This window comes from Dendropsophus ebraccatus, chromosome 7, assembly GCF_027789765.1.
Source record: "Dendropsophus ebraccatus isolate aDenEbr1 chromosome 7, aDenEbr1.pat, whole genome shotgun sequence".
NCBI lineage: Eukaryota > Metazoa > Chordata > Amphibia > Anura > Hylidae > Dendropsophus > Dendropsophus ebraccatus.
Window position 1 is genome coordinate 109098677 of NC_091460.1, and position 23519 is coordinate 109122195.

The window sequence follows — 23519 nt, forward strand, 5'->3', positions numbered from 1 at the left end:
ATATGAAGTGATACATCCTTCTGTCACTAGTTTATGCATGTAAAATGGTGTGTAATCAGGGCACCCTCAGCTATTTTATGGTAGTACCATAGCATTTTCAGGGGTTTGGCTACAGATCCTCTTTAGGCTGGGTTCACACTACGTTTATTTCAGTCAGTATTGTGGTCCTTATATTGCAACCAAAACCAGGAGTGGATTATAAACACAGAAAAGCTCTGTTCACACAATGTTGAAATTGAGTGGATGGCTGCCATATAAGAGTAAATAACGTCCATTATTTCAATATAACAGCCGTTGTTTTAAAATAACAGCAAATATTTCCCATTAAATGGCAGCCATCCACTCAATTTCAACATTGTGTGAACATAGCCTTTCTGTGTTTTTAATCCACTCCTGGTTTTGGTTGCAATATGAGGACCACAATACTGACTGAAATATACGTAGTGTGAACCCAGCCTTAAAGAGTCACTGTCGTATTTTTTTTTATTTTTTTTTTGCAGAAATCAATAGTCCAGGCGATTTTAAGAAACTTTGTAATTGGGTTTATTAGCCAAATCTGCCATTATCTGCATGTAAAAAGCCTTTTCCCAGGTCCCCCCCTCCTTCCTCTTTTTCATCCACTCTGAAAAATCTGAAAATTGTGACTTGTTGCAGGAGACGTACCCTGTCTGTTCTAGGGAGAGGGGAGGGGGGAGGAGGAAGGAGGGAGTTAGCCGGCAGCAGAAAGCAGATAACAGAGGATTACAGGCACAGAGCTGGGTAACAGCTGTAATCTGAGCTCAGACAGGTCACTGGTGACTGTCACAGGAGATATCCCGTGAGGGATTTGTAGATTAACTCTTTGTTGTCCTGTTTTGGTCTTTTCTTTAGCTCTCTCCATAGGAGAACAATGAAGACAGCGGGGAGAGCTTCAAACTGCTTTTTCATGATAAAAATGCATTTTTCGGATAATAAACCCAATTACAAAGTTTCTTAAAATCGCCTGGACTATTGATTTCTGCAAAAAAAAATTTCACGACAGTGACACTTTAAAATGCGAACAGGTGCTTACTATAGATGAGCGAACTTGCCGAAAGTTTGGGTTCACATGGTTGGCATTTGAATCTTGCTGCCTGGAGAAGGTGGATGCAGCCTGAGGACTGCCTGAAAAACATAGTCATAGGTAAACAAATTTGTATAAAATGTAATTTTTTATTTTTTTTTTTTCAAATTTCTTCAAGGTTATGGAAAGAGTCTGTGTTATCAGTTTGCTCCAGTGTATACTGCAAGCATTGGCATTGTGATCTCACCACTTATTTCACTAATGGAAGACCAAGTGTTGCAGCTTACGTAAGTGTTGCGGTATAGGACTGTTTTGTTTCCTTGGATCCTAAAAAATAGTAAATGTAACATCGGAATAAGATTACTGTATTTTCCTGCATATAAGACTACTTTTCAACCCAGCAAAATCTTCTCAAAAGTCAGGGGTCGTTTTATACGCCGGGTGTCGTCTTATAGCGGGGTGCTGAAAAACTTCAGAACTGGACTGGTGAATCTGTGGTTGCTGCATACGGTGGGGGCACTCAAAAACGGCTGCATCCTTGCCGTATGCGGCGACCACATTAAGAGCAGAGCAAGCTGCAGGCATCCGGGTTATGGAAAAAAGAGGTACAGTAGAGTGTCGCTGTGTCCTGAAAAACACACCTCTTAAACCTGTCTGGCCCGCCCTTGTATCCTACCGGTAATGTAACTTGCCTATCCTCGTGCCCTGTAGTGCCGCACCCAGGCCTAGCTGACAGCCGTTGGTGTCCTGGAGCTCTCCCAGCTGCAACGTCACATACCCGCCTAACAGATTACCGCTCAGCCAATCAGTGACTGGGGCGGGACACTGTGACATGAGGTACCCAGTTTCCAGCAGATGATGACAGCCGGCAGCTGTTAACAGGACCCGGAGCGGCGCAATGGAGGCACAAGGAGGGACGTTTACTTGTTTATTATTCTCTCACACCCTCCTGCCTGCTGTTTATAATTTTCTTGGGACTTTCTCTTTAACTTTAACCTAATGTTTAAATCAAGTTTTATTTTCAAATGACACATTACTTTTACACAGGGGAAAACCAGCCTTAAAGGGGTAGTCCACCAAAAAATGTTTTCTTTCAAATCAACTGGTGCCATAAAGTGCCAGAGATTTGTAATTCACTTCTATTAAAAAATCTTAAGTCTTCCAGTACTTATCAGCTGCTGTGTGTCCAGCAGGAAGTGGTGTTTTCTTTCCTGTCTGACCCAGTGCTCTTTGTTGCCTCCTCTGTCCATGTCAGGAACTGTCCAAAGCAGCAGCAAATCCCCATAGAAAACCTCCCCTGCTGTCCAGACTGGAAATAATACAACTTCCTGTTGGGCATACAGCAGCTGATAAGTACTGGAAGACTTAAGATTTTTTAATAGAAGTGAATTACAAATCTCTGGCACTTTATGGCACCAGTTGATTTGAAAGAAATTTTTTTTTGGTGGACTACCCCTTTAAGTGTGTGGGCATCTTGAATAGTTTTTCCAGCCAGATATAATTCTAAATATATAAATGTACTGTACTTCTGTACTTCTAAAATTAAATCAGAATTTATTTGAAAAGGTATTTTTACCCTTTTGTTCATATAATTTATAAATTTAAACTATGTGTATTTAAATTGGCTTATGTTTCTTCCTTGAAAATTAGCATGTCAAATATTCCTGCCTGCTTCCTTGGATCTGCTCAGTCTAAAAACGTCATGCATGACGTAAGAGGGTAAGTTTTTAAAGTTTCAGTTTTACTCTCCCAATCTGATGTGTAAATACAGAACTGCTAACTGGGTAGTACGGTTGTAGGACACAACGCATGTATCCTAGGAGGCCTCTGCATGATACTGACTGTGCATCTGTACCACCCAGCATGCAGCTGCATTTCCCCATGCTTGAATTTCTCATCGGTACAGCGTGGCGCATATGTGTACAGTCCCCCCCCCCCTACCACAGATGCTGCCCGGCAGGGGGGAGAAGTCCGTTACAGGCATTCCTCGTCCATGTTCTGTGTTGAACAACACGGAACGTGTAAATGCAGTCTTACATTCAAGGGGGAACTTAAATCTTATTAAAAACCTGTGTAAATGGGAACAAGTGTACTGATGTAGAGGGTTCTTTGGGAAGGATCCATAGAGCGAATATGACGATTCAGGTGGTACCACAGATGCTCAGTTGGGTTCAAGTCTGAGGAATTAGGAGGCCAGGGTAGTAACTGGATATTTTGGTCATGTGCTTCCAACCAATGTTGGACATTTCTAGTCATGTGGGCATGATGCATTTTATTATTTTGTGTTCTGATTCTTTTTTTAATTTTTCTAGTATATTGCAGGGCTCCAGATGGCGACCAAAATGGTCGCCAATGCGACTGACTTTTTGCAAATGGCGCCCAGATTTATTAATCTGGGCGCCATTTGCGACTGGCCCCGGCGGCGGCGCGCTGTCTCTTTAAGATGCGCGGCTGATGCGCGGCTGCCGGGGGTGTCCCGTCCTATCCCCGGCAGCGCGGCGCATCAGTGAGCTGCCTGGGGCCCTGACTTCCGGCACAGGAAGCGCACGTCAGAGACGCTTCCTGTGTCAGAAGTCACAGCCCCGGCGTACAGGAGCTCACTGATGCGCCGCGCTGCCGGGGATAGGACGGGACACCCCCGGCAGCCGCGCATCAGCCGGGGACAGCGTCCGAAGAAGAAGAGGATCGCCGGGGGAGCGGGTTGTCAGGTGAGTTTGTGTGTTTGTTTTTTTTTAAATATTGCTTAGCATAGAGGAAAGGGGGGGGGGCATCTATAATGGGGGGAGAAGAGGGGCCATCTTCAAGGGGGGGAGAGGGGGCCATCTATAAGGGGGGGAGAAGAGGGGGCATCTATAATGGGGGGGGGAGAGGGGGTATCTATAAGGGGGGGAGAAGAGGGGGCATCTATAATGGGGGGGAGAAGAGGGGGCATCTATAATGGGGGGGGGAGAGGGGGTATCTATAATGGGGGGAGAAGAGGGGGCATCTATAATGGGGGGGGGAGAGGGGGCATCTATAAGGTGAGGGGGTATCTATAAGGGGGGGAGAAGAGGGGGCATCTATAATGGGGGGGAGAAGAGGGGGCATCTATAATGGGGGGGGGAGAGGGGGCATCTATAAGGTGAGGGGGTATCTATAAGGGGGGGAGAAGAGGGGGCATCTATAATGGGGGGGAGAAGAGGGGGCATCTATAATGGGGGGAGAAGAGGGGGCATCTATAATGGGGGGGAGAAGAGGGGGTATCTATAATGGGGGGGAGAAGAGGGGGTATCTATAATGGGGGGGAGGAGGGGGCATCTATAATGGGGGGGGGGGGAGAGGGGGCATCTATAATGGGGGGAGAAGAGGGGGCATCTATAAGGGGGGGAGAAGAGGGGGTATCTATAAGGGGGGGAGAAGAGGGGGTATCTATAATGGGGGGGAGAAGAGGGGGTATCTATAATGGGGGGGGAGAAGAGGGGGTATCTATAATGGGGGGGAGAAGAGGGGGCATCTATAATGGGGGGGAGGAGGGGGCATCTATAATGGGGGGGAGGAGGGGGCATCTATAATGGGGGGGAGGAGGGGGCATCTATAATGGGGGTAGAGGGGGTCATCTATAAGGGGAGGGGGCCATCTATAAGTGTAGGGCAGACTGGCTGCAGACACTGGGAGATAGATATATGCACTATTATTATTATCAGGGCCCCTCAGGTGTCTGTATTGTAGGGGGTCACTTGCATTAGTCACTAGGTGAGAGATATATCTATCTATATACACATCTTGTGGGGGGTCACTATGGCTGCAGTCATAAGTCTAGCTCAGTATGTATAGACTGTTGCAAGCTTTTAAAGGGAACCTGTCACCCCCCGTGACGGGGTGACAGGCTCCCAACCCCCCATTAGAACCCCCTATACTCACCTCATCGCGCCGGGTCCCGCTTCTGAAGATGGTCAGGTCACGGAGATCTCAGCCGCTGCAGCCCGGCGCGCACACTGAGAGATGAGTCCAACGCTCAGAGAATGACGGAGCGCTGGACTCTCCCATCATTCTCTATGAGCGTTGGACTCATCTCTCAGCGCACGCCGGGTTGCAGCGGCTGAGATCTCCGTGACCCGACCATCTTCAGAAGCGGGACCCGGCGCGATGAGGTGAATATAGGGGGCTCTAACGGGGGGTTGGGAGCCTGTCACCCCGGCACGGGGGTCGACAGGTTCCCTTTAAGTTCAAGTTCAGAAGAGTAAGCCTCATTAAAAGGCTAGCCAAGTGAAGCTGAAGTACTGAGTCAGACTGTATATGGTTGTCAGACTGTATATGGTTGTCAAGTTGCAAGTTTCCATGTTGAACGTTTTCAAACTAAGAAAAGAAAGGATCTAAAGGAGGAGGCTGCTGCCGTGGCCTCTGCACACAGTAAGTCCCATGTAACATAACATTAATTTTACATGGTTTAAAATGTTGGCGACCAAATATTCTATTTGGCGCCTAAATTTTTCAGGTTAGGAGCCAATGGCTCCCAGGTAAATTTTTTAGTCTGGAGCCCTGTATTGCTCTTATTTTTGCATTTCTATTTTACAGTGGAAAGTTTAGAGTCATTTATATGACCCCTGAGTTTTGTTCTGGTGGAATATCTTTGCTTCGGGAGCTAGATAACAATTATGGTAGGTGATCTTTCCTCCTCTTTTCCTATGTTTATATTAAACGCTTACAGCATATCTTGGAGAACATAAGGTGACCTATAGAACATTTGTGGCTAAACGTTTTGAGATGGTCACAAAGTTTGGTTTTCACAAAATCTACTGCTTCAGCGTTTTTAGATCTTTTAGTCAGTTGTATCTAAAGTTTATATCAGTACTCAATATTTACACTTCATGTTCAAAACTTCTGCAATTTGCCCTTGCAAGCTGGGTGTCCTCTTCTAAGGCTACGTTCACACAGAGCAAAAGGAGCGGATTACGCAAGGAAATATTTCCGCCTGAAATCAACTGACGCTGAATTCCGAGCAGAATATAAGCAGAATGCAAGCAGAATCCCTGCGTATTCTGCTAGGAAAGTGTTCAGCTCGTAATCAGCTCTTGACAAATTCAGCGCGGAATACTCGAGGAATCCGCGCTGAATCCGCATGCATTCAGCGCTGAAATTCAGCGAGTATTTGGGGAGTAAACTAGACTATACCAGAACATATACTAGAATCCTCCTCCCCCCCCTTTTCCCCATTTCCGCGCTGATTCAGCGAGTAATTTCCGCTTGTATTACGCTTGTATTCCGCGCTGAATCCGCGCTGAATCCGCGCTGAAACAGAAAATCAGAGGCTCATTGATTTGTATAGGCTTCCGCTAGCGGAAGAATGAACATGTTCATTCTTCTGGCGGAAAGCGGATTAGTTCAGTGCGGAAATTCCACTGTGTGAACTGCAGAGCAGAATTTCCATTCAACACAATGGAAATTAGCTCTGCACCTATTTTAACGGCTGAAATTTCAGCGCTGATTCAGCGCAGAAATTCAGCTGCTTTTGCTCAGTGGGAACGAGCCCTAAGGCTACGTTCACACAGAGCAAAAGGAGCGGATTACGCAAGGAAATATTTCCGCCTGAAATCAACTGACGCTGAATTCCGAGCAGAATATAAGCAGAATGTAAGCAGAATCCCTGCGTATTCTGCTAGGAAAGTGTTCAGCTCGTAATCAGCTCTTGACAAATTCAGCGAGGAATACTCGAGGAATCCGCGCTGAATCCGCATGCATTCAGCGCTGAAATTCAGCGAGTATTTGGTGAGTAAACTAGACTATACCAGAACATATACTAGAATCCTCCTCCCCCCCCTTTTCCCCATTTCCGAGCTGATTCAGCGAGTAATTTCCGCTTGTATTACGCTTGTATTCCGCGCTGAATACGCGCGTATTCAGCGCTGAAACAGAAAATCAGAGCCCCATTGATTTGTATAGGCTTCCGCTAGCGGAAGAATGAACATGTTCATTCTTCTGGCGGAAAGCGGATTAGTTCAGTGCGGAAATTCCACTGTGTGAACTGCAGAGCAGAATTTCCATTCAACACAATGGAAATTAGCTCTGCACCTATTTTAACGGCTGAAATTTCAGCGCTGATTCAGCGCAGAAATTCAGCTGCTTTTGCTCAGTGGGAACGAGCCCTAATGATAGGGCACTTCTGGGTTTCATTTTTTTAACTGCTTCAAGACCGAGCCCATTGATGAACGGATGCCCGGGTCAAATTAATGCAATGTTCCCGCCTTCTAAGAGCAATAGCGCTTTTATTTTTCCACCTACAGGGCTGGTTGGGGTGTCCTTTTTTTTGCGCCATGATTTCTAGTTTTTATTAATATTATATTGGTGTTACTGAAAATTTTGATTGCTTTTTAATAATTTTTTTTTCTGATTATAATTTTAAAAAATCCCTCCGTTTACACCATTCACCGTGCGGGAACAATAATGTTATATTTTAGTAGATCGGACATTTCCGCACACTGATATATATAATATGTTTTGTTTTGTTTTTTTAAAATTTTACAATGGACAAAGGGGTATATTAAACTTTTTGGGGAGGGGCATTTATAAGGGTTTTTTTTAATACTTTTTTTTTTAATTAAACTTTTTTTTAACACTTGTTTTTACTGTTAATCATGCAATCCTTAGATTTTACATACTGATCTATGCTATGCCATAGCATAGCATAGATCAGTGTTATTGGCGATCTATGCGTAGGGCCTGCCTGAGAGCAGACTCTATACATGGAACGCCGATCCGACAGGACTAAGGTAAGTGACTTGCCCCCGCCCGTTGGTACAAGCGATTGGGCCCCCCGCAGCATGGCTATAAATCGCGGCATTTAAGGGGTTAATGACAAACAGCTGTGGGATCGCTGCTGCTTGGCATTATGCTGGGCTCTCGGGACACTGATGTGTGTGTGGGGCTGATCTCACTGCAGCGGTCCCACACACATCAAACCCTTTTTACGTCAGGAATGTGCAGTAAGAACATATACACTCACCGGCCACTTTATTAGGTACACCTGTCCAACTGCACGTTACCACTTAATTTCTAATCAGCCAATCACATGGCGGCAACTCAGTGCATGTAGGCATGTAGACATGGTCAAGACAATCTCCTGCAGTTCAAACCGAGCATCAGTATGGGGAAGAAAGGTGATTTGAGTGCCTTTGAACGTGGCATGGTTGTTGGTGCCAGAAGGCCTGGTCAGAGTATTTCTGAAACTGCTGATCTACTGGGATTTTCACGCACAACCATCTCTAGGGTTTACAGAGAATGGTCCGAAAAAGAAAAAACATCCAGTGAGCGGCAGTTCTGTGGGCGGAAATGCCTTTTTGATGCCAGAGGTCAGAGGAGAATGGGCAGACTGGTTCGAGCTGATAGAAAGGCAACAGTGACTCAAATAGTCAACCGTTACAACCAAGGTAGGCAGAAGAGCATCTCTGAACGCACAGTACGTCGAACTTTGAGGCAGATGGGCTACAGCAGCAGAATACCACACCGGGTGCCACTCCTTTCAGCTAAGAACAGGAAACTGAGGCTACAATTTGCACAAGCTCATCGAAATTGGACAGTAGAAGATTGGAAAAACGTTGCCTGGTCTGATGAGTCTCGATTTCTGCTGCGACATTCGGATGGTAGGGTCAGAATTTGGCGTCAACAAAATGAAAGCATGGATCCATCCTGCCTTGTATCAACGGTTCAGGCTGGTGGTGGTGGTGTCATGGTGTGGGGAATATTTTCTTGGCACTCTTTGGGCCCCTTGGTACCAATTGAGCATCGTTGCAACTCCACAGCCTGCCTGAGTATTGTTGCTGACCATGTCCATCCCTTTATGACCACAATGTACCCAACATCTGATGGCTACTTTCAGCAGGATAATGCGTCATGTCATAAAGCTAGAATCATCTCAGACTGGTTTCTTGAACATGACAATGAGTTCACTGTACTCAAATGGCCTCCACAGTCACCAGATCTCAATCCAATAGAGCATCTTTGGGATGTGGTGGAACGGGAGATTGGCATCATGGATGTGCAGCCGACAAATCTGCGGCAACTTCGTGATGCCATCATGTCAATATGGACCAAAATCTCTGAGGAATGCTTCCAGCACCTTGTTGTATCTATGCCACGAAAAATTGAGGCAGTTCTGAAGGCAAAAGGGGGTCCAACCCGTTACTAGCATGGTGTACCTAATAAAGTGGCCGGTGAGTGTATCTACGTATTGCTGATGGGAAGGGGTTAATAAACCATTCTCTCTCACAAAGATCTCTATTTTTCGATGTCCACAACAAACTCATTTTCTTTCCATCTTGTTTGTAGGCATAAGCCTCATTGCCATTGATGAGGCACATTGCATTTCTGAATGGGGACATGATTTCAGAAGTGCCTATCGGTGTCTTGGGAATCTTAAGAAATTACTTCCTTCGGTAAGAACTCTACCTACACCCAGGTTTTTTTTTATTAAAAAAGCTCTTTTTTGTATAACTGTGTATTTTATTTGAGATAGTTTTTTCAAAAGCTTCTGAATAATTTTGGTGGATTTTTCCTAACAGGCAAAATTTAGAAAAAGACAAGGACACACACACACACAAAATATATATCTATATCTATCTATAGATTGATGACATTATAGATGACATCATCGATCTGATGACATTTGTGATTTTATTGATGACCTCAACAATTAAAATGACCTTAACGATTACGATGAAACCATCGATCCTATGACCTCACTGATTACGATGACATTGATGTCATTGAATCGAGGATGTCATCAGATCAATGATGTAATTGGAGATGGCATCGAATCGGTTATGGCATTAATCATGTCATTGTAATCAATGGTGTCATGGATGATGGCATTGGATCAGTGTCATCATAGATCGGTTGAAATCTTTGTTCACCGATGACATTATGAATGACGCCATCATCTGATTCACAATTTCCTCAACGATGTCACCGGATCGTCGATGCCATCCTTGATGATGTCGTCAGATCGATGTAATCTATGATTTCATCAATCGATTTTTATAGTGTGTGTGGCCTTTTTTTTTTTTTTTTTTTTTAACCTCAGACAGGACATTATAGGCTTACACATAGGGCAGACCTAGGGCCCCTTTTAGGCCCTTGGCTGCTGAGGCAACATGTTTGTGAAAGAGCGTGGTCCCCCTCCCCATTTTAATATGTTTATTCCAGTACTATTTGGCAGAAGCTCTGAAATTGGAGAAAGTGTATGAGTTTACTTACTATAACTGTCTATAAGCTTTACATAGTTAATTTATTCAAACCATACGGTATTAAAAATCTTTACTCATTTGTGTATACCAAAGGTGTAGCTGTCATTTCAAAAACTTTGCAAAAATCAATAGTACAAGCAAATATTAGAAACTCTGTAATAGGTTTTTTTTTTTTTTTAGAAAGAGCTTCTTTCTGTTCTGACAAGGCTTTTCTCACCACCTTCACTACTTATCTGTTGAAAAGCGAAGATTGATTTGCTGCGTCTATTACTGCCAATTGAGGGGGGAAGGGACTAGGAGGATAAGTGATCAGTGAGAGGAGAGAACGAGTCCCTGCCGTTTACAGTATAGGAGGTAGCAAAACACAACATCCTGCAGTCTTGACCAAGTTCCTAGACCAGCACTGAGCAGTCTGACCGGTGATTTTCTGACCAGTGTTTTCTGTGGCCAGACAGTCTCCAAACTGCAGGGCTCCTCTTCCCGCTCACTCACCCCCCTCGTCCTCTCCTTCCTCTATATGTTATAATGGACACAGCAAACTCTTCTTAACTTTGCTCCTCTGTAATGTAGAGCAGTGCTTCTCAATTCCGGTCCTCAGGTCTTACCGACAGGTCATGTTTTAAGGATTTCCTTAGTATTTCATATGTGACATAATTATACTCAGTGCATCAGGTATTATCACAGCTGTTCTTTGTATGGGAAATTCTCAAAACATGACCTGTTGGTGAGGCCTGAGGACTAGAATTGAGAAGCGCTGATGTAGAGGACTTTGCCTTGATAATGACAAGATAGGAATTTCAGGGGGGAGGTGAGAAAACAGCCTTGTCAGTACAGAATGAAGCTCTTTTGCCTAATAAAACCATTACAGAGTTTCTTATAATTGCTTTTTCTATCGATTTCTGCAAAGTGGTATGAAATAACAGTTAGGCTAAATTGACACATACCGTGTCCGCGGATTTCACAATGCAGGGGAATCCACTGCTCATACCATCACTATCAGTTTAGTGTGATTATATACTTACAGCGGTATGTAAACCTGCCGCCGCCCAGACCATACTTTACTTGGTCCGAGCTCTGGCTGCATCGGAGTCTCCGGGCTCCCATAGGTCCCAATCCTGCTGCGAAGATGGAATCACAATAAAACTGACGGTATCCACAACGAATTTCGCTGTGAACTTGTTGCCTCACACTTGTCGCCTCACACTTATTGTATTGATTGTTTTGTCTGATACATTTAGGTTCCAGTGATAGCTTTGACAGCAACAGCAAGCCCCTCTGTACGTGATGACATTCTGGCATCCTTACACCTACATGACCCTCAAATCACCTGTACTAGCTTTGATCGTCCAAACTTGTACTTAGAAGTGGCACGGAAGACATCAAATATCTCTCGAGATCTTCAACAGTTTCTCATTAAAAAGCAGGGGTAAGACATATATAACACGTAGCTCAGAGGCTCAAAATAATTTAGTCCAGTAATATCATTAATTTAGTACTTTGTCATGCCTGCATGTCTGTTACTTTAAATGGGAAATATCAGCATATTAGATTAATCTAACCTGCTAATAGCTCCTATTGCACACGGGGGGCAGAGGAGGAGGTTGTGTCTCTTACCTTTCTCCTTGGCACCGTACCCGTGCTGTTAGCAGTGTAATCATTAGTCCGGAACACCATTAGGAGCACAGCCCCGACCCCATTGCACAAGCTGGCCCACTCCTTCTAATGATAATCAATGGGGTAGGTGTTCCAGACCAAGGATTACACTGCAAACCTCACAGGAACGGCGCCGAGGAGGAAGGTAGGTGACACACCTTCCTCCTTGACGCCCCGTGCGCAATAGGAAGCTATTAGCAGGTTAGTTTCGTCTAAATGCAGGCAAAATGCCCATGGTGGCCTGACTTCAATGTTTCCCTTTGTACAGAGTGAGGAGAAAGCTTTGTTTAGTAGCAGGGTCAGTATTTTAGACTGTAGAATTTCTAAACCTATTTGCGATACTGCCTGCGGAATCTGTTGGTGCTATACAAATAAATATTAACATTATTATTACTGCCTGCTGAACAGCTTAGTTTATCAGAATATTGATTCTGTGTTACTCGGCCGTTATACTGCATCTTATTTCATGATCATTCTGATAATGCTGTTCTATAAAAGCCTGTCAAATTTGATAATTTGTGAACCAGTGTATCTAAGCCCATGATTTTTTATCTGACCGTATTAGTTTGACGTGCGATACGGTCTGTGAAGCATGTGTATCTAAGCCTCTTATTTGTGGCACTATATTTTGAGCCCATGTATTAAAGGCATTTATGTTTGATTCAGTTCCACTTTAAATAGTAATAATTCTGATGCTGCTATTTATGTGTGGGCCTATCAGAATTATTATGGGATTAGATACACAGGCAAGGCAGCACACTATAACAGGGTGCCATGTCCGAACTACTGGGAGAAATTAAAAATGTGTGCCTGTGTTTATAGCAGGTTATAAAATCTACATTCACTTTGGTTTGTGGAAATAATTTAGATCTGTTTCAAATGAAAGTGATGCAAGAAATTAATGGTATAAACCCACACACCGTATATGCAGCGTATTTACTGCTGCGATACGCAGCAAACTCGCAGCAAACTCGCAGCAAAATCGCAGCAGATTAGATCTAAATAACTGAACACAGCATCAAATCTGTACCAACAAATCTGCTGCGTATTTGTTGCATATCTGCTGCATATACGGTGTGTGGGTTTATACCCTAAAGCTGTTGTCTATGCTGTTCATCGACCCAATCTGACGCAAAGCAAATGCCATGCCAGAGTGGATCCGCTCACCAGATGACATATTAACCCCTTAGTGACCGCGGATACGGCTTTCTACGGCGGTCACTAATGGGCTTTATTCTGCAGCAATCAGCTTTTTACGGCGATGGCTCAGAATAGAATAGCGGTGCCGGTAAGGGTCACAGCCCCCTCCTTTCAGCTACCGGAGGTAGCTGAGAGGTTGGGGCACAGTGTGGGGACAGTTATTTTAGGTCCCCGTACCGACGATCGCCGTTATACACGTTATAACGGCGACCGCCGGTAACCGCGATTACCGGCGCGCCTATAGTAAAAAAAAATGATTTTTATCTCCTCCGCCGTGAATCCACGGCAGGAGGAGATAAAAATAGTGTCCAGGGACCCCCCCCCCCCCCCCCCCCCCGACAGCACGATCCCGCCGGCGGGTAACCCCCTCACCCCCAGCAGCTGTGGCACAAATCCAAGATGGCCGCCGCATGCTGCTGAACACTGTATACACTTTGCTGTCTGTATACAGTGTGAGTGATCAGGGCACTCAGTGACCATGGGGCACTGATCGGTGACCCCTGCATTCAACAGCGATCACCAGTATACACTGTATACTGGCGATCGCTGTGTCAGCCTGCTGCAAGCACTTTTTATCTCCTTTCAGCATAAGTCTTTGCTGAAAGGAGATAAAAAGTGCCCCCAACTGTGCCCCCAAAGTCTGATGTGGCCCCCGATCTCCCCCTGTGGCCTCCGATCTCCCCCTGTGGCCCCCGATTTCCTCCTGTGGCCCCCGATGCTCCCTAAGGCCACATAGTGCCCCCAAATGTCCCCCCAAGTCCCCAGGTATGCCCAAATGCAGCCCCCCCCCCCTCATGCCATCCAAGATGGCGATGGCTCCTTACCTCCTCCCCCTCCCCTCGGGTATCCAAAATGGCGCAGGCATGCGCAGTACAGGGAGGCAGAATGCCTCCCTGTAAATAGAAACTGCAGGGGACAATTTTCATTGGCCCCTGCTCTATGATCACTGTGATATAACCTATCACAGTGATCATAGGCTACATATTTACAAAATACAGCACAGGGGATGTGCTGTGTCTTTCTCTCCTCTCACTGTAGTTGCTTTGTGAGAGGAGAGAAAGAGCTACAAACCCTGTGCTGTATTATACTGTGAAAAAACACCACACATATATATATTTTTTTTTTGCTAGTAATTTTGCTTTTCTAATTGCGGTTACTAGCTGCGGTTTACCACCGTATCACTTGTGATTATTTTTGCTAGTAATTTTGCTTTTCTAATTGCGGTTACTAGCTGCGGTTTACCGCCGTATCACTTGTGATTATTTTTGCTAGTAATTTTGCTTTTCTAATTGCGGTTACTAGCTGCGGTTTACCACCGTATCACTTGTGATTATTTTTGCTAGTAATTTTGCTTTTCTAATTGCGGTTACTAGCTGCGGTTTACCGCCGTATCACGTGATCTTATTTTCTAGTAGCTGATCTTTTTTGGTTGCTAACTAAATACACCCCATAATACCCTCATATTACCTGTAATCACCCTCAGATTACCTGTAATAACCCCATATAAATATGGATCGTGCTAGGCGTCACGTGTATACTGCACAGCAGGCATATGATCTCATTTGCTCTAGCACCTCGGACAGTGAGACAGAGACTGCCTCAGAGGCAGAGTTTTCGTCTGAGAGCGAGACGTCTTCCGTCTCTGGACCCCCCAGTCCCATGCAGGTGGGCTCAGCTGCTAGGCGTGATCCATCAGGAGCAGGGCCCAGCCATGCTGTCCCTCGCTCACTGTGGGATCAGGTGGAATTATTTTCCCCCAAAATTCCCCCATTTGTGGCTACCCCTGGCATTAATGTGGATGTCTCAAATTTTACCCCTTATGATTTTTTCCATCTCTTCATAGGGGATCAGGTCCTGGAATTAATCGTCCAGCAGACCAACCTTTATGCTAGACAAGTTATCCTACAAAACCCCAGGTCTAGCTATGCCCGGGCATGGGTTCCCACCACTGTGCCCGAATTCAAAAAATTCTTGGGAATTACTCTGAATATGGGTTTAGTTAAAAAACCATCTGTACGGTCCTATTGGGCAACAAATGTGACCAACGCCACCCCCGTCTTTGCAGCGGTTATGACTCGTACACGCTATGAGGCCATAATGCACTTTACAGATAATTCCCTAATTCCCCCCAGAAGTGACCCAGCCTATGATAGGCTATGCAAACTGAGACCCCTTCTTTCCCTTCTTCAGGATTCTTTTTTTAACCTCTATACCCCCTCTCTAAACTTGTCTGTAGACGAGTCCCTTATGAGTTTTAAGGGCCGTCTATCCTTCCGGCAGTATATACCTTCCAAAAGAGCCCGTTATGGTGTTAAGCTCTATAAAATTTGCGAGAGCTCTACAGGCTACACCTGTGGCTTTTTTATATATGAGGGCAGGGACCGCCACCTCAACCCCCCCCGGCTGCCCAGAAGGAATTGGCATCAATGGGAAGATTGTCTGGCAGCTCATGGAGCCCTACCTACAAAAGGGCTATCATGTCTATACAGACAATTATTATACTAGTGTACCCCTTTATAAAGCACTCCATGAAGCCAACACAGGTGCCTGTGGGACTGTTCGTAAGAACAGGACTGGTCTCCCACAGCAGCTGGTGTCATGGCGATTGGCGAAGGGACAGTCACTTTCATTTGCAACTGACCAACTGCTGGCAGTTAAATGGAGCGACAAGAAGGAGGTCATCTTGCTGACTACTGTGCATACGAGCACCACAGTGGCAGTCACAGAGAGGGGATCCACCACACAGAAACACAAACCATTATGTGTGATGGATTACAATGTGCACATGGGGGGGGTGGACTTATCAGACCAAGTCTTACAGCCCTATTTGGTCAACCGAAAAAATAAGGCTTAGTACAAGAAGGTAGCCATGTACCTCATCCAGATGGCTACATACAACAGCTACGTGCTCTATAAAAGACAAGGATCACTCAGCTTTCTTCAATATCAGGAGAAAGTTGTTGAGCATCTGATGTTTGAGGCACCCCCTTCTGCAGACACCTTTCAGTCTGAGAATGTTGAGCGGCTCACTGGGCGCCACTTCCCTCACCATGTCCCTGAAACCCCAAACAAAAAATACCCCCAAAAGAGGTGCCGGGTGTGCCGTAAACATGGTATAAGGCGGGAGACCCGGTTTTATTGCCCCATGTGTCCCTCTGAACCAGGCCTATGTGTGTATCCCTGTTTTGAAAAATACCACACCATTGTCAATTATTAATTTTAACAAAAATGCCAAACAAAACTGGGATGGGGATGGGATTCTGTTAGGTAATCAATTTCATTTATTCCAATTTTTTGCTTGAGTTTATTGGCTTTCCAAGGGAGGGAGGGATTCTTATGGTGAGGTTGTATTTTATTTTATTTCTATTTTTCAGACTGTAAAATTAATTTTACCATTCACTTTAATTTTCCAATTTCACTTTTATTACTCTAAACTTCTTAATTAATTCCAGGACTTAATCACTCACTCACCTATATGACAAGTTATTGTGCAGAAGACAACATCTGTCTATTTAGAATAAGGAACCCCCCCACAAGTGTTTTTGTACTAAAAATTAAATGCGGCCCCAGCATTTGGTACTAGACAAATCCAACAACTGCGACTCATAAAAAAACTCTTGGAAAATTAGTTCCAGGACTTGATCATTCACTCACTTAAATGTCAAATTACTGTGAAGAAGACAACATCTGTCTATTCGGAATAAGGAACCCCCCCCACGTGTTCTTGTAATAAAACATAAATGCGGCCCCAGCGTTTGGAAGTAGATAAATCCAACAAATGTGGCCATGCCGCCTCTGCATTGAATTATTTTTTTCACATGACTATGTCTTGCCACATAGAGCTGTGACATTCCTACTGCTGTACCATGATAAGGGCATGATTTTTGGAGGATCTACAGTAATCTAGATATTCCTTACCAATACACCATGGGCTATGTAACAATTTTGTTCAGATTTTAACTGGACATCATACAGACTAGACTAGACTTAAAAAAATATGAAAAAATAAATTGGGATAGTAGTCCTTTACTGTTCGTACAATGGTTTTGGACACTGCTCCTATGTATACTTGAAGCGACTGGTTATTTGGCGAACTTAGCAGTTTCTACCTTGCGGCAGGAACTTGCTAGGTTTACCGCATTACTTGGCATGTTTGTCCTTCATAAAAGGATTGACATTGCTAAAGAGATTTACAACTGGTCACTTAAAAAAATACCTTTCATGACAGCCGTGTAGGTGTTCTGTTCTCTTGTAAGCAGCCTTGAGTTTGCAACATAGCTGGATACATTTTCCACAATTTTTTTGTGATGCCCGTCACGCCAGTACATTGTATGTTTTTCCTCTATTTTATATCTGAACATTGTCATGGCACAGCTGTTGAACGTCAGTTATTTTATATATATATATATATATATATATATATATATATATATATATATATATATATATAATTTTATTTATTTATTTTTTTAACAAGGCATAGTCATATGTACCTAGATGTGTTTTTGATCATGTTGGCACCTCAAGAAAATAAGAAACAAAAAATAATTTAGTTAAAAATAGCTTTTCATTGAAAATGCTAAATGGCGCTCCCATCCTTCTGGTGCATGCCCAAACAGTGGTTTATGCCCACATATAGGGTACCGTTGGACTCTGCACAACCTGCCTTACAAATTCAGGGGTATTTTTTGTCTCCTGTTCCTTGTGAAATGAAAAAAAAAAAAAAAAATCACATATAATTAAAATAAAAGTGTTTTTTTTATTGTTACAGCCTAATAATAAATGCTCTCCTCAAGCACCTGGAGGGTCAAAATACTCACTAGGCCCCTAAACGAATTCTTTGAGGGGTGTAGTTTCCTAGATGGGGTCAATTGTGGGGAATTTTTACATAACTGATACTACAGAGCTCTTTAAATGTGACATGGTGCTTGTAAGATAGTTCTACAAATTCTCAACTGAAAATGGCGCTCCTATTCTTCTGAGTCCTGCTGTGTGCCCAATCATAAATGGTTGCTACTAGTCTCGATAGACATAGAAACAGAATAACACTACATAATGTAGAAACATGCGAATACCGCATAACATAGAAACATGTGAATGTTGCATAAATTAGGAAGAATTCATAAAATACTTAATGCAAAGAACGCATGTGATACATTACTGTTTAAATTAGAAAAGGATGGTTTTAAGTTCAATGAAGCTTAGTATATACTAACACATGGTACAGCAATGGATACACCAGTTACATGGATCTTTGCAAATCTTTGTTTTTAGAGGTGTTTGAAAAACAGACTATCTCCACTGCTACCAATCTTTTTAGCAAGTCAATAAAATGCTATGTAAGATTTATAATATCTAAGATTTAGGTATTTATGATGGAGCGACTACAGAGTTCCAGAGTTGTAGATTATATACATGGTAACAATATGCATATGCATTTGACAAGTAAAATCCCTTTTACAAGGCCTGATGCGTAGCGCGACATTGCCGGACAAGTAAGCCCCAGTCTACTATATTGTCCATTTAGTAGATCCTATATATATCATATATATTCTCATTAGCGATGTCCGTGCTGCCCTTGACTTTAAGTGTAAAATAGTAAACATTACATAAACATGACCACACTCCCCAATGTTCTCAAAGATTCTGCCCAGTCCTGCAGCTGCTGCTGGAACTTCAGAGCCACTCTCTGAAATGTTAGGACCTGCTAGAAGCTCCATAAGCTGCATTGTAAGTGTATATAGAGTTAAAAGCCATGTTTACACGTAGTGTGACACCGGCCATTCTATGACCCGGCCACGTCACAGAACGGCCGGTGTCAGTAAAGTTTATCCCAGCAGGTACTGCAATACCGGCCGGGATAAACTTCAATTCTATTGAATTGTGATTCGTGCACATCCGTGTGCGCCCGAAACCCAATTCACCATTGAACACAATGTAGAGTTCAGCCAGAGCTGCACTTTCCATTGGTTGACCTGTCGGTGTTGTGCGGCATGTCAGTTTTCCCTGCGGCCTCTAGCGATCCCGGCCAGAGTATATAGTATGTGTAAACACTCTGGCTGTGAAACCATAGTAGGCAGCTGAATATAAATTCCTATTAATCACGGCTGTTGTGGCAAATCGGCAACAATGGCCATGATTGGCAGGAAATTTATGTTGTGTGAACGTGGCCAAAGGTTGTATTGCAGTAAGAGGTTGGCCACAGTGTCCTTGGTGAAGAAGAATTGAGGACTCTGTACACAGAAACACATCTATACCTGAAAATATAAAAAAATAAAATCTGTGTTTTAAAAAAAAAATTGCTGCTAAACTCAGGTCCTAAAAAAAAAAATTTGCTGCTAAACTAAGGTCCTAAAAAAAAAAGTAAAAGAACGTCTGCCAAATGATACCAACATAAAAAAACATATTGTAAATGTAAAGTATTTAGTCATTTATGTGGTATGACTATCTTTCTTACAAGCAGAGATTTTTTGAATGTTCAATAATGCAATTTTTTTTTTACTTTTCACAAAAGTTTTTTCACAAATAATTGCTGAATGTATCACCCTTAGTCTACCACTGATATAAAGAACAATGTGTCACAAAAAACAATTGCAGATTCACTTAGCTATGTTAAGTGGATTATCCAGGTTTAAAAAAACCATTGGCTTCTTTCTTCCAGAAACAGCATCACTGTTGTCCTCAGTTTGGGTATGGGTTCTGCAGCTCATTTACATAAAATTGAATGGAGCTGAGTTGTAATACCGCAAACAACCTGGGGAAAGGGGTGGTGCTGTTTTTGCAAGATGATAGCCGTATTTCTCTAATCCTGGATAACACCTTTGAAGAATAACAAAGTTATTAACAGGTCACATTTGCAAAATTGGGATTTGTCCTGAGGGCCAAAATTAGCTGCACCCTAAAGCAGCAGGATCCTAGCACAACAATTCATTACCTCCATTCTTGGCTATTAAAGTGAGAGGTATACAGAATTGCCGCAGGTCCCATGGGCAATTTCGTATATAGTGCTCACATTAGCAGTGGAGGAAGGAATTTATGGGACTTTACGCTTAGCTCCTGACTCCTGGGTGAAATGAGCTGTACTGTTTGACCAGTCAGGAATGGGTCCAAAATGAAGGAAATAGATCGAGTAAAGAATAATACTTCTGTTTTTTTGTATCCACTCCTGTATATGGCTCAAAAAAACTTTAAAAAGAAAATGGCATGTGGATTTAGCTCTGCTGACCTTTCCATCTTTGTAAATTTCTGCATTCCTCCAAGTGAAATGGCAATGCTGAAGCGTTTATACTTGGAACACTATGTTCAGTTCACCCACAGCCATTTCCACCTGGACGAGTTACCAATTTAAATCTTCAATAGATGATTCAGGAGAAGCGGCAAAATGCAGAAACTCCAGTGATGCCCCTGTTAGTCATAGTTAAAGCGCCAGTGATGCCCCTTGTAGTCTAGTTAACCCTCCCAGTGATGTCCCTGATGGTCTAGTTAACCCCTAATGATGTTCCTGATGGTCTAGTTAACCCCTAATGATGTTCCTGATGGTCTAGTTAACCCCCCAGTGATGTCCATGGTGTCTAGTTAACCCCCCAGTGATGCCCTGGTAGTCCTAGTTAACCCCCAGTGTCTGTCCCAAATAAAAAAATAAACATCCCATTCACCTTTCCTCCACTCGCACACTGCCCAGGTCCTCTTGTCTGTGTTCTCCTGCAGGCGGAGCGATGAAATTACGTCATTGCGTGGCCCGCAGAAGAAGGAAGACGTGTGCCGCTCTGGTGGGGCAGGAGCCAGCATAGACAGCATCCTCCTGTGTCTGGCAGCCGTCACAGACACAGGAGGATGCTTTGTATTGCTGGCACCTGTCCCATCAGAGTGGCGCACGTCATAGGAGAGCTGCGGGCCACATCAGGAGGTTTCAGGGGCCGGATGCAGCCCGTGGGCCGAAGGTTCCCCACCATTGCTTTAAAGGGTACTCCAGACAAAAACAAAAATACAGTGCGGGGCAGTAGCGGATTATAATAGGTCCGTTTCGGGCAGTATCCCAGAGCCCTAAGCTCCTAGGGGGCCCATGGTCACCCAAATAGACTTATATTCTCAGTAAAGTATTCTCTCCGGGCTGCCATAGTTACAGTGCTGTTAGGGGCCCAGGCTTGAGGAACAGCCCAGGGCCCATGGTAAAGTTAATCCGCCCCTGGGGTGGGGGTAACATAATAAAGAAAGTATACTTACCAGTCCCCTTGTCCCCGAGGTGGCGAGTCGATATGCTCCTGGACCCCAACGAACTCATTTTCTCCTGGCTTCCTGATACGTCACAGCCCGGGGAAAAGTGCCCAACTCGACTAATTGATTGCTCACTCAGCCAGTCAGTGTCTGCAGTGATGTCCCATTCCACTCATTGACTGGCTGAGCGGGGCATCCATTAGCCGCGTTGTGACATTGCAGGAGGACACAGTGCTGTGGGAGCATGGGGATTGGTAAGTATAGCTCTTTTATTATGCACCCCCCCCCCCCCCCCCCCAAATCCCTGCCTGCACTGTACTTTTTTGTTTTTGTCTGAAGTACCCCTTTCAGTTTTTTTTTTATTTGTTTTATTATTATTTACAGGTAATATATCATGCTGGATGCAGATTTCACACTACAGATCTGTGTTCATACATTGATTTACACAGCATCAGATCTGCAGTAACACTATATATGTAAATGTTTATGTATAGCATGGGTCTCCAAACTGCGGCCCTCCAGCTGTTGCAAAACTACATTTCCCATCATGCCTGGCCAGCCAAATCCACAGCTTTAACTGTCCAGGCATGATGGGAGTTGTGGTTTCGCAACAGCTGGAGGGCCGCAGTTTGGAGACCCATGATGTATAGCATTAGTGCGCACCTTTTCCTCAATAAAGTTGTTTCAAAATATCTAGTACCTGGATTGAACAATAACAGCCCTCTTCTACGCTCTATTCTGAGGAGCTTGCCATCAGATTTGCAGCTGATGCACAGAGACAGAATGGCCCAAAGGCGACTTAGCCTATTTTCCTCAGACATCTATCAAATTTCACCCAAGGTAGAAAAACACACAGATGTTGTCACAGATGGGTAGAGCTTGAGGTCCAAACACAATTGTAATGTCAATAATTTCTCTGAGGGCCTCCTTCAGGTAAGCAGATCATTTTACCAAACATATCATTAGGAGTAAAATGAGCCTGAGGACTCTGTCTGAAGATTCATAGGGTGGTAATTGGCATAATTTGTATACTCGGATGGCTACATGTTAAAGTCCCATATCTAGCATGTGTTGACAAACTTTTTCCCATTACCTATTCTCATTTTATATTTAACATTTTAAAGTTCTAACTTGGTACAGACCCAGATACTAAAAAGATAAAGGAACATACTGTATATACATAAAATTATAGCTCACCCATTTTTATACTGGTTGCTCTTTTTTATTTATTTATTTATTTATTTTTTATTTTATTTTTTTAATAAACTAGTCACAAAATATGGCTTAATGCACCCTACACTACAGGGTTACAATAGGAAACCATAGGCACTCTATACAAAATACAAAACCTTTATGCAAAATTACAGCCACCCATTGGTACTGTGGGCATTTAGAAAGGGTGCTGTATGCACAGACTGTGTGACTTGAATACCGAATATGACTGTTAATGAACCCTTGTTATGTTAATTTGCCATTGGCCTTCATGATACCTTGCTGCTCTTTTTTTATGATGGTGTTGAAATGTGAGGGGGCACGGGGGAAATTAATTGCAAGTCCTAATTTGCCTCCCCCCGTGCCCACGGCGAGCGTCAGGACCCCGCGTTGTGATAACATCACGACTCTGGGTGGGGGGAAGGACTATCCTGGGTGATGGACTGGCCGCTCAGCCAATCAGTGACTGGAGTGGCGTCCCGACCCAGTCATTGACTGACTGATTGGCCAGTCCATCAGCCGGGTCATGATGTGTAAGCTCCAGAGCTCCCTTACCCTGGGCGCAGGGAGAGGTAAGTTAGTACTTGTAATTAATTTCTCCCCTGACAGCTGCAGGATCTTAGAACCTGTGGAGTTTTCCTTTAATTGAAATATATAACTAAATAGCCAGTTGATTGTTACCAGGTCTGGCAGCGTCAACTTTGATTGGATTGCCTCAGACAATGTAGGGACATGCCTCCCCCTCCCCCCCTTGTAACACCCAGTGAGCTATTTAGTCATACAACATAGAACCATAAAAAATATGTTCTAAAATGTAGGGCAATTTTTTCAGGAATGTTACCGCACCTGACCACAGGCTCATCAGTATAAAGTGTAAGGGGCTCTCCTGAGACTCCACTGACCATGTCGGTAGTGATAGGAGTTGGATGTAATGGAAAATCACTGCCCTACCACTTTGTTCTCTGAGAGATAAGCTGCTA

General features: G+C 43.8%; 1 protein-coding gene across 2 annotated transcripts in view; it reads left to right on the forward strand.

The window, feature by feature from the left end:
* WRN (WRN RecQ like helicase) overlaps positions 1-23519 on the forward strand; it is a 103999-nt gene that overhangs the window by 34627 nt on the left and 45853 nt on the right. For both annotated transcript variants that reach the window (XM_069978129.1, XM_069978130.1), the window contains exons 14-18: positions 1221-1329; positions 2693-2761; positions 5597-5679; positions 9344-9450; positions 11499-11686. In XM_069978129.1, coding sequence (XP_069834230.1) covers positions 1221-1329; positions 2693-2761; positions 5597-5679; positions 9344-9450; positions 11499-11686 — 556 coding nt within the window. The remainder of the gene's footprint in view (positions 1-1220; positions 1330-2692; positions 2762-5596; positions 5680-9343; positions 9451-11498; positions 11687-23519) is intronic.